General features: G+C 38.5%; 1 protein-coding gene across 2 annotated transcripts in view; it reads right to left on the bottom strand.

Annotated features, from left to right (window-relative positions):
- Nucleotides 1-12,329, bottom strand: part of AOAH (acyloxyacyl hydrolase) — a 158,642-nt gene that overhangs the window by 128,432 nt on the left and 17,881 nt on the right. For both annotated transcript variants that reach the window (XM_077856197.1, XM_077856198.1), the window contains exon 3: nt 11,602-11,697. In XM_077856197.1, the coding sequence (XP_077712323.1) occupies nt 11,602-11,697 (96 nt within the window). The remainder of the gene's footprint in view (nt 1-11,601; nt 11,698-12,329) is intronic.

Genomic DNA, 12,329 nt, shown 5'->3' with positions numbered 1-12,329 from the left:
CTTTATGTCTTAACATAGGTTTATAGACTTCAAAAGCATGTTTTTGGGTGAAAAACAGAAGTTGCAGAGCTTGTGCAAATAGTAGATATTAATATAACACCAAAACCCCACACAGAGAGTATTCTGGAAAGATGATGTTGGAGGCAGCAGATTTTGGGAATTTCTACCTAAGAGGGGAGGGAAAAAATTGCTCATGGATTGAAAAACCCCAAACCTATGGACAGTTGCAACAAAAGTAGGTATCTCCACAAACCCTAAAACACATTTAGGCAAGGATAAACCATTCATGGCCACAAGACTTGTAGGTTATCAATGTCCGTGTGGGAGTAAGTAAAAGAAAGCAAGCAATGGAACGCCAGAAAAAAAAAAAAAAAAAAAAAAAAAGTGAATAGGGGAATCCCGGAACAGTCCATAGGTATTGCGTACAAAGTATGGTGGGCCAATTAAAGAATAGCTGCGGAGACTGGGAGGAGGAGTTTTGCCCACTGTGTTAGCAGATGCGTGCAAGGGGCTCAAGGCTAGAAGGACTAAGGGGCTGGCCTGGCCAGGCGTCTACAAATTGTAGAAACTGACCTGCCAGAGCTGTCTTCCAGGACAGCATGCACACAGTTTTTGAGGAGAAACTCCTGAGTCTAGAAATAACACTGAGCTGGACAGAAGCAAAGGAAAGGGAAAATCCAGGTAAAAGTGGGCAGGGGAACAGTCAGAAACTCAGCAAGGTGTTGTGGTGTGTGTGTGTGTATCCATGTGAACACTACGTAAGAACAACAAAAAAAGTTCTGTGGATCTAGAAAAGTATCCTGAACCGCCTCTCTTTTTAAGAGTTTTGGAAAACTAATTTCACATAAAAATGAGTAACAGAAATGTATCTAGGTCAACTCCCATACAAAGTTATTATAAGAAAAAAAAAAAAAAAGAATAAGGAACAGACTTGCATCCCTACAGAGAGCAAAAGCATACCAGAAAGTCAAGCCCAAAAAAGGACTAAAACATAACGTAGTATTTCAAAATGAGCTAAGAAGCATTAATAAAATGCTGTTGATGTCATGAAAGAACAACAGAAATCAGAATAACTCAGTCATGGAATAAAAGAACTCAGGGAAGAATGCAAGATTACAAGGGAAATGAAGTCTGAACTAGAATGAACACAAGAACTGAATACAATAGCTAATGTCTTATGAAAAATGCAAAGTGAAAAAGAGAAAAAACTTTCAAGATTAAAAAAAGGAATAGAAAGTATTCAAGAGATAGGCAACATACTGAGGTTAGGCAAAGAAGATTCAAAATATGGATATTAGAAATCCCTGAAAAAGAAAACCAAATCAAGGAAATGGAATAAGTAAACAACTTTCCTGAAATGATTAAAAAAAAATATACTTGAGAGCACATTACATTCCTGACACCAACATACGACAACTGACATGAAGACACATTCTAGTTAGATGACTGAATTTTATAGAAGAAAAGAAAAAAGAATCTTTGAATTTCTAGGCAAAAGCAGAAATTACAGGAAAAAGAGAATTAGATTATCAGTAGGCTTTTTAAAGTCACATTTAAGATGTGGGAAAGAAAGGGGAAGAAATTGTGTAAGAGGGAAAGAAATTGTGTGCCAAGGATTTAGATATCCAGAAAACAACTGACTTTCAAGTGTAAAGGGCACTGAAGCTTGTTATTGACATGCAAAAATTCAGGGAATATTGTTCCCAGGAGGCTTTCCTGAGGAATGAGCTCTAGACAACTTGACTAGAGAGGCATCCTCATAAGGGCTGGTGATGAACATCAATCAAATAGTTACTGATGGGGCTGAGCTAAGTGAGGGTGGGCAGGGAATGGGTATTGTACATAATAGCTGCATGCTCGGGCCATACAGTGCAATGATTACAAAGGGTGAAGAAAGGAGAAAAGTATATGCAGAAAACAATTTTAAGTGCTCTCAATGATTATGAAGTATATTAATGGCAGCAGTGCTAGGATTGATATTCTGGGACTGTTATATGGGTAATGAGGGATAGATGAGTGAATAATTATGGGGTATTTTATCCCTTTGTCCTTTAGAATTAGGACTTCAAGTATGGAAAGAAGGAGATATGACATGGAAGAGATTAAGAAGAAAATCCTGTAGAAAAACAAAATCCTGTAGTCCTGAATTTGAATTTGAAGTGTCAGTATAAACTCACTAGATATTTTATCTTAAAATTATACGTAAGATGGGTAAATGTATATAGAGGTATATGTAAATATATGTATTTTTTCTGTCATTGTCTACTGAAGAGGCCTACAAAGAATGACCACCTCAGTAGCAATGAACATTCCTATGTTCCCAGACTGTGGTCTTAAAATACTATTTTTCACTAACAGAAACCAGATTTTTTGAGAGAAATGACTGATTTCAAGTCTGCGACTGGAAATGTACAAGACGGGGCTGGAACATCTTGTCATACCAATTAGTGAAGGAGCTATCAAAAGTTACTTAGGCTCATGTCAAAAGGACTCAGGAGCCAACTTGAAGAAGTTCCCACCGGTCAAACATGTGACAATTTGAGTTATAAAAGGATAATAATTGACAAAGACCAAAAATCTGTTGTGGTCTACACAACAATACATATCAAATATGTATAAATTCAAGAGTTCATAATGGGCTGGGCCCATATTTTGAAGAAAACTGATTGACTACTATGGGATGATAACAGAAAGGTAATGAATTATTTGAAAATGAGCAAATAAGGCCAAGGAATGAGGCATTTATCCTGCCTTTCCTACTATGAACAATACCATTAAAGACAGTGGGGAAAAATGTCTCTACAATATGATAAGGATGAGCGAAGGTGCCTCTAATGCATTTCCACCACTAAATATAATATAAATGATATATTTGAATAGCACCATTTTGCAACTCCCAGTGAAGTAACAGATCTAGTTATTGAGCATCAACAGCTGCTAATATCACAAAAGGATAAAAGAGAAAACCACATATAATGGTCTCCCAGTGAAAGAAAGCATCACCATTTATAGTCTTGCCAAAGAAATCAAACTGGAGTCTGATCAAGCCTCTGGATCTAGCTGCAAAATTTCAGGAAATACAGAACACAGAACAACATATTCAATCATACCACAGGGAGGCAATCAGCAAAATCCAGACTGTGGGAAACTCTATAGGACAAATCCCACAATTAAATTACACGACAAAGGACAGGATGAGAAGAAAACTTGTAGATTAAAATAGACTTAAAAGACATATCAAAAAATTTTAAACTAGGCAAGACTATAGTGTAGGGAATGCTCACTTGGATGATAAAAGCATAAAGCAATGAAAAAAGTGATTACAGAAAAATTCAGGATGCTGTTCCTTTAGGCAAAAGAAGTGATTTATGATGGAAAGGGGAGTAGCTACCTACCTGTGCCTTCTTGACCCAGGCTACATTTACAAGGGTATTCACTTTTTAATAACTGATAAAACTATAAAGTTATTTTGTGTGGCTTTCTAGATTTGTTTTGTTTTACCAAAAGACACGTAAAAAAAAATTACCCACTGAACAATACCAAACATTGTTTATGGATTCATACAAGTGAATGTGAAAGTGTCAAACTTGACAAGAAGTTCATCAAATTCACATAAGTGGTTCTCTCTAGGGAGATGGGAGGAAGAATGCAACTGGGGGTGAGGGGAAGCCAAAGAGTGTTTCAAGTTCATATGCCACATTCTAATTCCACAAAAGAAAGAGGATGTAAATATGTCAAAATCTTAACAATGGTCAATCTGGAACATTGTAGACACGTGTGTTTGTGCATTATTCTCTCTTGGTGTTTAGTTTAAATTCCAAGAAAATTAAGCATATTGTTGCTGAATGCAATAAATTCTCTGAGAATGCTTTGATGCTATTGGCACAGCATGATAGGTAAACCAAAGACACAATAGCCAATAGTCTATCTTTTTTGCTTTGAAAAAAATTCACCCTTGATGAATTTGTTTTAACATTAAATGGATGACAGTTTGACTCTCAAAGAAGTTTACTCATCGTGACTATTCACCGAATAGTATTCTATAAGGGAAATAGAATCAATATTTTCTGAATTTTGTTGAGATGGAAAGAGAAATACATAATGTGTACATTTTTTGTACTTAAACTAATCTTTTTTATTCATTCTAGAACAGAGATAATTTTAAATTATGACTTAATCATCAAACATAATACCTATTCCACCCAAATGTCTAAATTTACTAAGTATGCTTTCTATCTCTTTTTTTTTTTATTTAAATTTTAGGTAGCTAACCTACAGTGCAATATTGATTTTTGGAGTAGAATTCAGTGACTCATCACTTACATACAACACCCAGTGCTCCTCACAAGTGCCCTCCTTAATACCCATCACCCATCTAGGCCATCCCCCACCCACCTCCCTCCATCAGCCCTCAGTTTGTTCTCTATCATTAAGAGTCTCTTATGGCTTGTTTCCTTCTCTCCTTTTTCTCTTTTCCCCCTTCCCATATGTTCATCTGTTTTCTTTCTTAAACTTCACATGCTGAGTGAGATCATATGGTATTTGTCTTTCTCTGGCTGACTTATTTCACTTAAGCATAATATACTCTAGCTGCATCCATGTTGCTGCAAATGGCAAGGTTTCATTCTTTCTGATGGCTGAGGAATATTCTATATATATATATACATAGTGATATGTATAGTGATATATATAGCGATATACGTGTGTGTGTGTGTATCACATTTTCTTTATCCATTCATCAGCTGATGGACATTTTAGCTCTCTCCATAGTTTGGTTATTGTTGACAATGCTGCTATAAACATCAAGGTGCATGGATTCCTTTGAATCTGTATTTGTGCATCCTGTGGGCAAACATCTAGTGTGCAATTGCTGGATTGTAGGGTAGTTCTATTTTTAACATTTTGAGGAACCTCCAAACTCTTCTCCAGAATGGCTGCACCAGTTTGCATTCCCATCAACAGTGCAAGATGGTTCCCCTTTCTCTGCATGCTCCCCAATGCCTGTTGTTTCTCGTGTTGATGGTTAATTTTAGCCACCTTCGCAGATGTGAGATGGTATCTCCTCATGGTTTGAATTTGTATTTCCCTTATGATGCTGAGCATCTTCTCATGTGTGTCTTTTAGCTACCTGGGTATCTTTTTTGGAAAAGTGTCTATTTATGTCTTCTGACCATTTCTTAACTGGATTATTTGTTTTTTGGTTGTTGAGATTGATAAGTTCTTTGTAGATCTTGGATACTAGCCCTTTATCAGATATGTCATTTGCAAATATCTTCTCCCATTCTGTAGGCTGCCTTTTGGTTTTGCTGATTGTTTCCTTTGCTGTGCAGAAGCTTTTTAACTCGACGAAGTCCCAATATTTCAATTTTGCTTTTGTTTTCCTTGCCTGTGGTGACATGTCTGGTAAGAAGTTGCTATGGTCGAGGTCAAAGAGGTTACTGCCTGTGTTCTCTAAGATTTTGATGGTTTCCTATCTCACATTTCATCCATTTTGAATGTATTCTTGTGTATGGTGTAAGAAAGTGGTCCAATTTCATTCTTCTGCATGTGGCTGTCCACCTTTCCCAACACCATTTGTTGAAAAGACTGTCATTCCTATTGGATACTCTTTCCTGCTTTGTTGAAGATTGTCAACCATATAGTTGTGGGTCCATTTCTGAGTTCTCTATTCTGTTCCATTGATCTATGTGTCTGTTTCTGTGCCAGTACCATATTGTTTTGATGACAACAGCTTTGTAGTATAGCTTGAAATCCAGAATCATGATGCCTCCATTTTGTTTTTCTTTTTCAGAACTGCTTTGGCTATTTGGAGGTCTTGTGTGGTTCCATACAAATTTTAGGATTGTGCTTTCTAGCTCTGTGAAAAAACACTGGTTGTATTTTTTTTTAATTTTTTTTAAAATTTATTATTTATGATAGTCACAGAGAGAGAGAGAGAGGCAGAGACACAGGCAGAGGGAGAAGCAGGCTCCATGCACTGGGAGCCCGACGTGGGATTCGATCCCGGATCTCCAGGATCGTGCCCTGGGCCAAAGGCAGGCGCCAAACCGCTGCGCCACCCAGGGATCCCTACTGGTTGTATTTTGATGGGGATTGCATTATATGTGTAGATTGCTTTGGGTAGCATTGACATTTTAACAATATTTGTTCTTCCAATCCATCAGCATGGAATTCTTTTCCATTTCTTTGTGTCCTCTTCAATTTCTTTCATTAAGTGTTCTATAGTTTTCAGAGTACAGATCTTTTACTGCTTTAGGTTTATCTCTAGGTATCTTATTGTTTTTGGTGCAATTGCAAATGGGATTGACTCCTTGATTTCTTTTTCTGCTGCTTTCTTATGGGTGTATAGAAATGCAACAGATTTCTGCACATTGATTTTATATCCTGTGACTTTGCTGAATTCATGTATGAATTCTAGCAATTTTGTGGTGGAGTCTTTCAGATTTTATACATAGAGTATCATGTCATCTACAAATAGTAAAAGTTTGACTTCTTCCTTGCCAATTTGATGCCTTTTATTTCTTTTTTGTTATATGATTGCTGAGGCTAAGACTTCCAGTACTATGTTAAATAGTAATGGTGAGAGTGGATATCTTTGTCTTGTTCCTGACTGTAAGCAAAAGGCCCTCAGTTTTTCCCCACTGAGGATGATGTTAGCTGTGGGTCTTTTTTATATGACCTTTATGGTATTGAGGTATGTTTCCTCTATCCATACTTAGTTATGGGTTTTTATCAGAAAGGATGCTGCAAAAAAAAAAAAAAAAAAAAAAAAAGATGCTGCATTTTGTCAAATGCTTTTTTTTTTTTTTGCATCTATTGACAGGATCATATGCTTTTTGTCCTTTCTTTTATTAATGTGGTGTATCATGTTGATTGATTTGTAAATACTGAAGCACCCCTGCAGCCCAGGAATAAATCCCATTTAATCTTGGTGAATAATTCTTTTAATGTACCATCAAATTTGATTTGCTAGTGTTTCACTGAGAATTTTTATATCCACATTTATCAGGGATATCAGCCTACAATTCTCCTTTTTAGTGGGATCTTTGGTTTTGGAATCAACATAATGCTGGCTTTGTAGAATGCATTTGGACATTTTCCTTTCATTTCTATTTTTTGGAAGTTTGAGAAGAGTAGGTATTAGCTCTTCTTTAAATGTCTGATAGAATTCCCTTGGGAAGTCATCCAGCCCAAGACTTTTGTTTGTTGGGAGATTTTTGATTACTGATTCAATTTCTTTGCTAGCTATGGATCTGTTCAGATTTTCTATTTCTTCCTGTTTTAGTTTTGGTAGTTTTAAAGTTTCTAGGAATTTGTCCATTTCTTCCAGGTTACTCAGTTTGCATGTAATTTTCATAGTATTCTCATAATTTTGTATTTCTGTGGTGTTGGTTGTGATCTTTCCTCTACCATTTGTGATTTTATCTTTCTCTTTGCTTTTTGATAAGTCTGGGTAGTGGTTTATCAATTTTATTAATTCTTTCAAAGAGACAGCTCTTGGTTTCATCAATGCATTCTACTGTTTTTGTTTGTTTCTACGTCATTCATTTCCACTCTAATCTTTATTATTTCCCTTCCTCTTCTGGCTTTAGGCTTTATTTGCTGTTCCATTACTAGCTCCTTTAGGTGTACGGTTAAGTTGTGTATTTGACACTTTTCTTGTTTCTTGAGATAGGCCTATACTGCAATATACTACCCTCTTAGGATTGCTTTTGCTACATGCCAAAGGTTTTGGGTTGTCGTGCTTTCATTTTCATTTGCTTCCATATATTTTTAAAATTCTTCTTTAGTTTCCTGGCTAACCTATTCATTCTTTAGTAGGAGGTTATTTAACCTCCATGTATTTGAGGTTTTTCCAAATTTTTTCTTGTAGCTGACTTCCAGTTTCATAGTGTTGTGGTCTAAAAATATACATGGTATCGATCTTGATCTGTTTGTACTTGTTGAGGGCTGGTTTGTGACTCAGTATATGATCTATTCTGGAGAATGTTCCATGTGCACTTCAGAAGAATATGTATTCTGCTGTTTAAGATGAAATGTTCTGAATATATTTATTAAATCCACCTGTGCCAGTGTGTCATTCAAAGCCATTGTTTCCTTGTTGATTTTCTGCTTAGATGATCTATCTGTCCATTGCTATAAGTGGAGTATTAGAGTCCCCTACTGTCATTGTATTATTATCAATGAGTTTCTTTGTGTTTATTATTAGTTGATTTATATATTTGGGTGCTCTCAAGTTGAGGGCATATTTACAATTGTTAGATCTTTTTGATGGATGGACCCCTTAATTATGATATAATGCCTTTCTTCATCTCTTGTTACAGTCTTTATTTTAAAATCTAGTTAGTCTGATATAAGTATGGCTACACTGGCTTTCTTTCGACATCCATTAGCATGATAGATGGTTCTCTATCCCCTCACTTTTAATCTGCAGGTATGTTTAGGTCTAAAATGGGTCTCTTGTAAGCACATGTAGATGGATCTTGTTTTTTCATCCATTCTGATACCCAATGTCTTTTTGATGGGAGCATTTAGTCCATTTGCATTCAGAGTGATTATTGAGAGATATGAATTTAGTGCCATTGTGTTATCTGTAGAGTTGGTGTTGCTCTCTGGTGACACTATCTGGTCCTTTCTAGTCTTTGTTGCTTTTGGTCTTTTTTCTCCACTCAAAGAGTTTCCCCTTAAAATTTCTTGCAGGGCTGGTTTAATGATCATGAACCCCTTTAGTGTCTGTTTGTCTGAAAAACTGTATCTCTCTTTTATTCTGAATGATGGCTTTGCTGGATAAAGAATTCTTATCTGCATATTTTCCCCATTCAACACATTGAATATTTTCTTCTTTCTGCCCTGCTAAGTCTCTTTGGACAGATTCACTGTGAACCTGATTTGTCTTCTCCTAGGTTAAGGACCTTTTTTCCTTTGCTGCTTTCAGGATTCTTTCCTTGTCTGTGTATTTTTTGAATTTGACTATGATATGCCTTGGTGATGGCTAGCTTTTGTTGGATTTAATGGGAGTTTTCTGTATTTCTTGGATTTTGATGTCTGTGTCCTTCCCCAGATTAGGGAGGTTTCAGCTATAATTTGATCAATAAATCTTCTGCCTTTTAATCTCTCATTTCATCATCTGGGACTCCTATGATACAAATGTTATTACATTTTACTAAGTCACTGAATTCCCAAAGTCTACTTTCGTGGTCTATTACCTTTTTTTTTTCCTCTTCTTTTCAGTTTCATTATTTTCCATAATTTTATCCTCTATATCACTGATTCACTTCTCTGCTTTATCCATCTTCGTTTTTATGGCCTCCATTTGTGTTTGCATCTTGGTTATAGCATTCTAAATTTTGGCCTAACTAGATTTGAGTTCTTTTATCTCTATGGTAAGGGATTCTCTAGTGTCCTCTATGCTTTTTTCAAGCCCAGCTAGTATCCTTACAATCATTTTCAATTCTCATTCAGACATCTTACTCATAGCTGTATTGATTAAATCCCTGGCCATGAATTCTACCTCATGTTCTTTCTTTGGGAGATTTCCTCCATCTCGTCATTTTGTCCAGAAATAAAAGAGTTCAGAAGAGAAAAGGGAACAACAAAAGCAAAACAAACATGCAAAAAAACAAAAACAAAGCAAAAACAAACAAACAAAAAGAAAAAACCCAAAAGACAAAAACAAACAAAACAAAAATACAAAACAAGAAAAACAAATGAAAAAAACTAGATCCTGGAATGCTTGGGTCTGCTTGTTAAAAGGATCTAGATCCCTTGGGATGCCTGGGTGGCTCAGTGGTTAAGCATCTGCCTTCGACCTGGAGTCCCAGGATCGAGTCCCACATCCGGCTCCTTCCATGGAGCCTGCTTCTCCCTCTGCCTGCATCTCTCATGAATAAATAAATAAAATCTTAAAAAAAAAAAAGAATCTAGATCCTGAGATAAATAAAATGAAAGTAGACCTATATATATATGAAAAAATATGAAAAGCATACATACGAAAATTCATATATATATAAATTTCATATATATCTATGAAAATCATAGATACAAAACTGTTTAAAGAATCATAATAAAACATTAGAAAAAGGGAATTGGAAAATATAATACATGAAAATATAACAAGAAATAAAGAATAAAAGTGGAAAGGAAGCCCGTTGCTCTTTCCCCCGGAAGCTGCCCTGGGGGGAGCTGTGGTTTCCAGGGGTCTTGGGGGAGAGGCCTGCGGGTGCCTGGCCTCCCGGCCACCTGCGGGCGGGGCTGCTGGGCGGCGCAGGGCGGCCTGGGTGCGCTGGCTCAGGCCTGGGACCCAGTTTCCAAACTCCAAAATGTCAGGGACGCCTGCTGGGAGGAGCAGGGCGCTCCCCTGGGCGCAGGTGGCGCAGGTGTCACCCGCTTGCCCTCCGCTCCCGGGAGAGCCCTCCGCAGACCCTAGGGGCAGCCTGCTCCGTGGGCTGCAGGGCCCCATGCCTGGGAACAGCGCAGCACTGTGGCGCCACCTGTTCCTCCTGTGACCCAAGGGATCCTCCGGGGATTGTGCTCCCCTCAGCCACCCGAGCACCTTGAATCCGGACGGATCCTCCCGGGTCGGGAGCGTATGGAGCTTGTGCGCTGCGCCACTGCCAACACGGTGCAGGCTCCTCCCCGAGGCCTGCACCCGCTGCCTCCCCCCGCGAATTGCCCTGCCCCCTACCTTCCACAAAGGTGGTCGTGTTTCTACTTGGAGGCTTGCAGGTTTTGTTCTCTCGGACTCGGACTGACTTCTTGGGTGTTCAGAATAACTTGGTGACTATCTAGCTCTGCTGGAGGGTGGAGACAAGCTCAGAGTCCTCTCCTCCCCACCCCCACATTTTGTTTGAATCATCAATCAGTTCCTTTTATTATTATTATTATTATTTTTGGAGAATGGGTTAGATGATTTTATAGAGAGCTGGTTCAAATCCATGGACTGATTCCAGGTCGTTTTCCCATTGGGGTTTTATTTACTCATGAACAGAGAGAGAGAAAGAGAGAGGCACAGACACAGGCAGAGGGAGAAGCAAGGAGTGGGACGTGGGACTCGATCCCAGGTCCCCAGGATCAAGCCCTGGGCGGAAGGCGGCGCTGAGCTGCTGAGCCATCCTCGCTGCCCATCCCATTGGGGGTTTGAAGATCAATTGCCTTCTGGGCCTAAACAAAGCTCTGTGTTGGTAGGCCTGTGGGTGAGTCTGTGCATGTGGTTAAATTAACATAAATCATTGAAAATTATCCATTTTTTTCATTATTTTGACCTTCTTAGTATTTAAGGCAATGAAACTCAGTTGGGCAAATCATTCTAAATGTGACAAATGAAACAATAATTACCATTCTACATTTTATTCCCCAAATGTCCACAATAGTCTCATTCTGCCTAGATGGAAAATGAACGTTGGAGGACAAAACTGCCTAGAGTGGTTTTCGCTCATGTGTGTGTGTTTTAATTTCCAGGAGCCCCATAAGAATAGCAACTCACGGAAATAACTCAGTTACATTCTCTTCCATAAGCGTGTGTAGAGTATAGACTCACTCACAATGACTCAAGAACCAAACAAAGAAGCAGACCCACAGCCACCCGACCCTTTCTGTATTTACCTGGCAGGTAGCTGCAGAGTCTCTCCATCGAGGCCTCCACCGTGGAGTTGTGAACTTGAGCAAGTTGTTCAATCATGGATACCACCACCACACAGGCTGCAAGGGGGCAGAAAAACACGTCAGCAGTGTCATAAGGAAAACCCTGCTGGAGGGCCAGGGGAAAGGTAGGGATACGTGTGTCCTTAGGAACACCAGCCTTTCCAAAATACAGAATTTTTGTGTGCTGAGCCTTTTATTTATTTTTAAAGATCTTATTTACTTATACATGCGAAACACAGGTACTTAGGTAGAGGGAGAGGCAGGCTCCCTGGAAGGAACCTGATGCGGGACTCCATCCCAGAACTCTGGGGTCAGGACCTGGGCTAAAGGCAGCCACTCAACCACTGTGCCACCCAGGTGCTCCTGTTTGCTGAGCCTTTTTAAATCTACCGTGTGCATAAAGACACTGTGAGTTGTAAAGTGTGAAGTGTGCTAAGATGGTGTGTTCAAGGATCAGAAAGACTGGTTGTCAGTTCAGTTTTGCCACTTGGAAGCTTTGTGACTTTGGCAAGGTAACTGAATCTTTGTTTAGTTATATTTCCATCACATGGGAGAAAGATAAGACATTTATTATTTATTTATTTAAAAAATATTTTATTTATTTATTTATTCATGAGAGACAGAGAGAGAGAGAGAGAGAGAGAGAGAGAGGCAGAGACACAGGCAGAAGGAGAAGCGCTCCCTGCAAG

The sequence above is a fragment of the Canis aureus genome, chromosome 18 (genome assembly GCF_053574225.1).
Source record: "Canis aureus isolate CA01 chromosome 18, VMU_Caureus_v.1.0, whole genome shotgun sequence".
Taxonomy (NCBI): Eukaryota; Metazoa; Chordata; class Mammalia; order Carnivora; family Canidae; genus Canis; species Canis aureus.
This window is presented reverse-complemented; position numbering and strand designations above follow the sequence as displayed.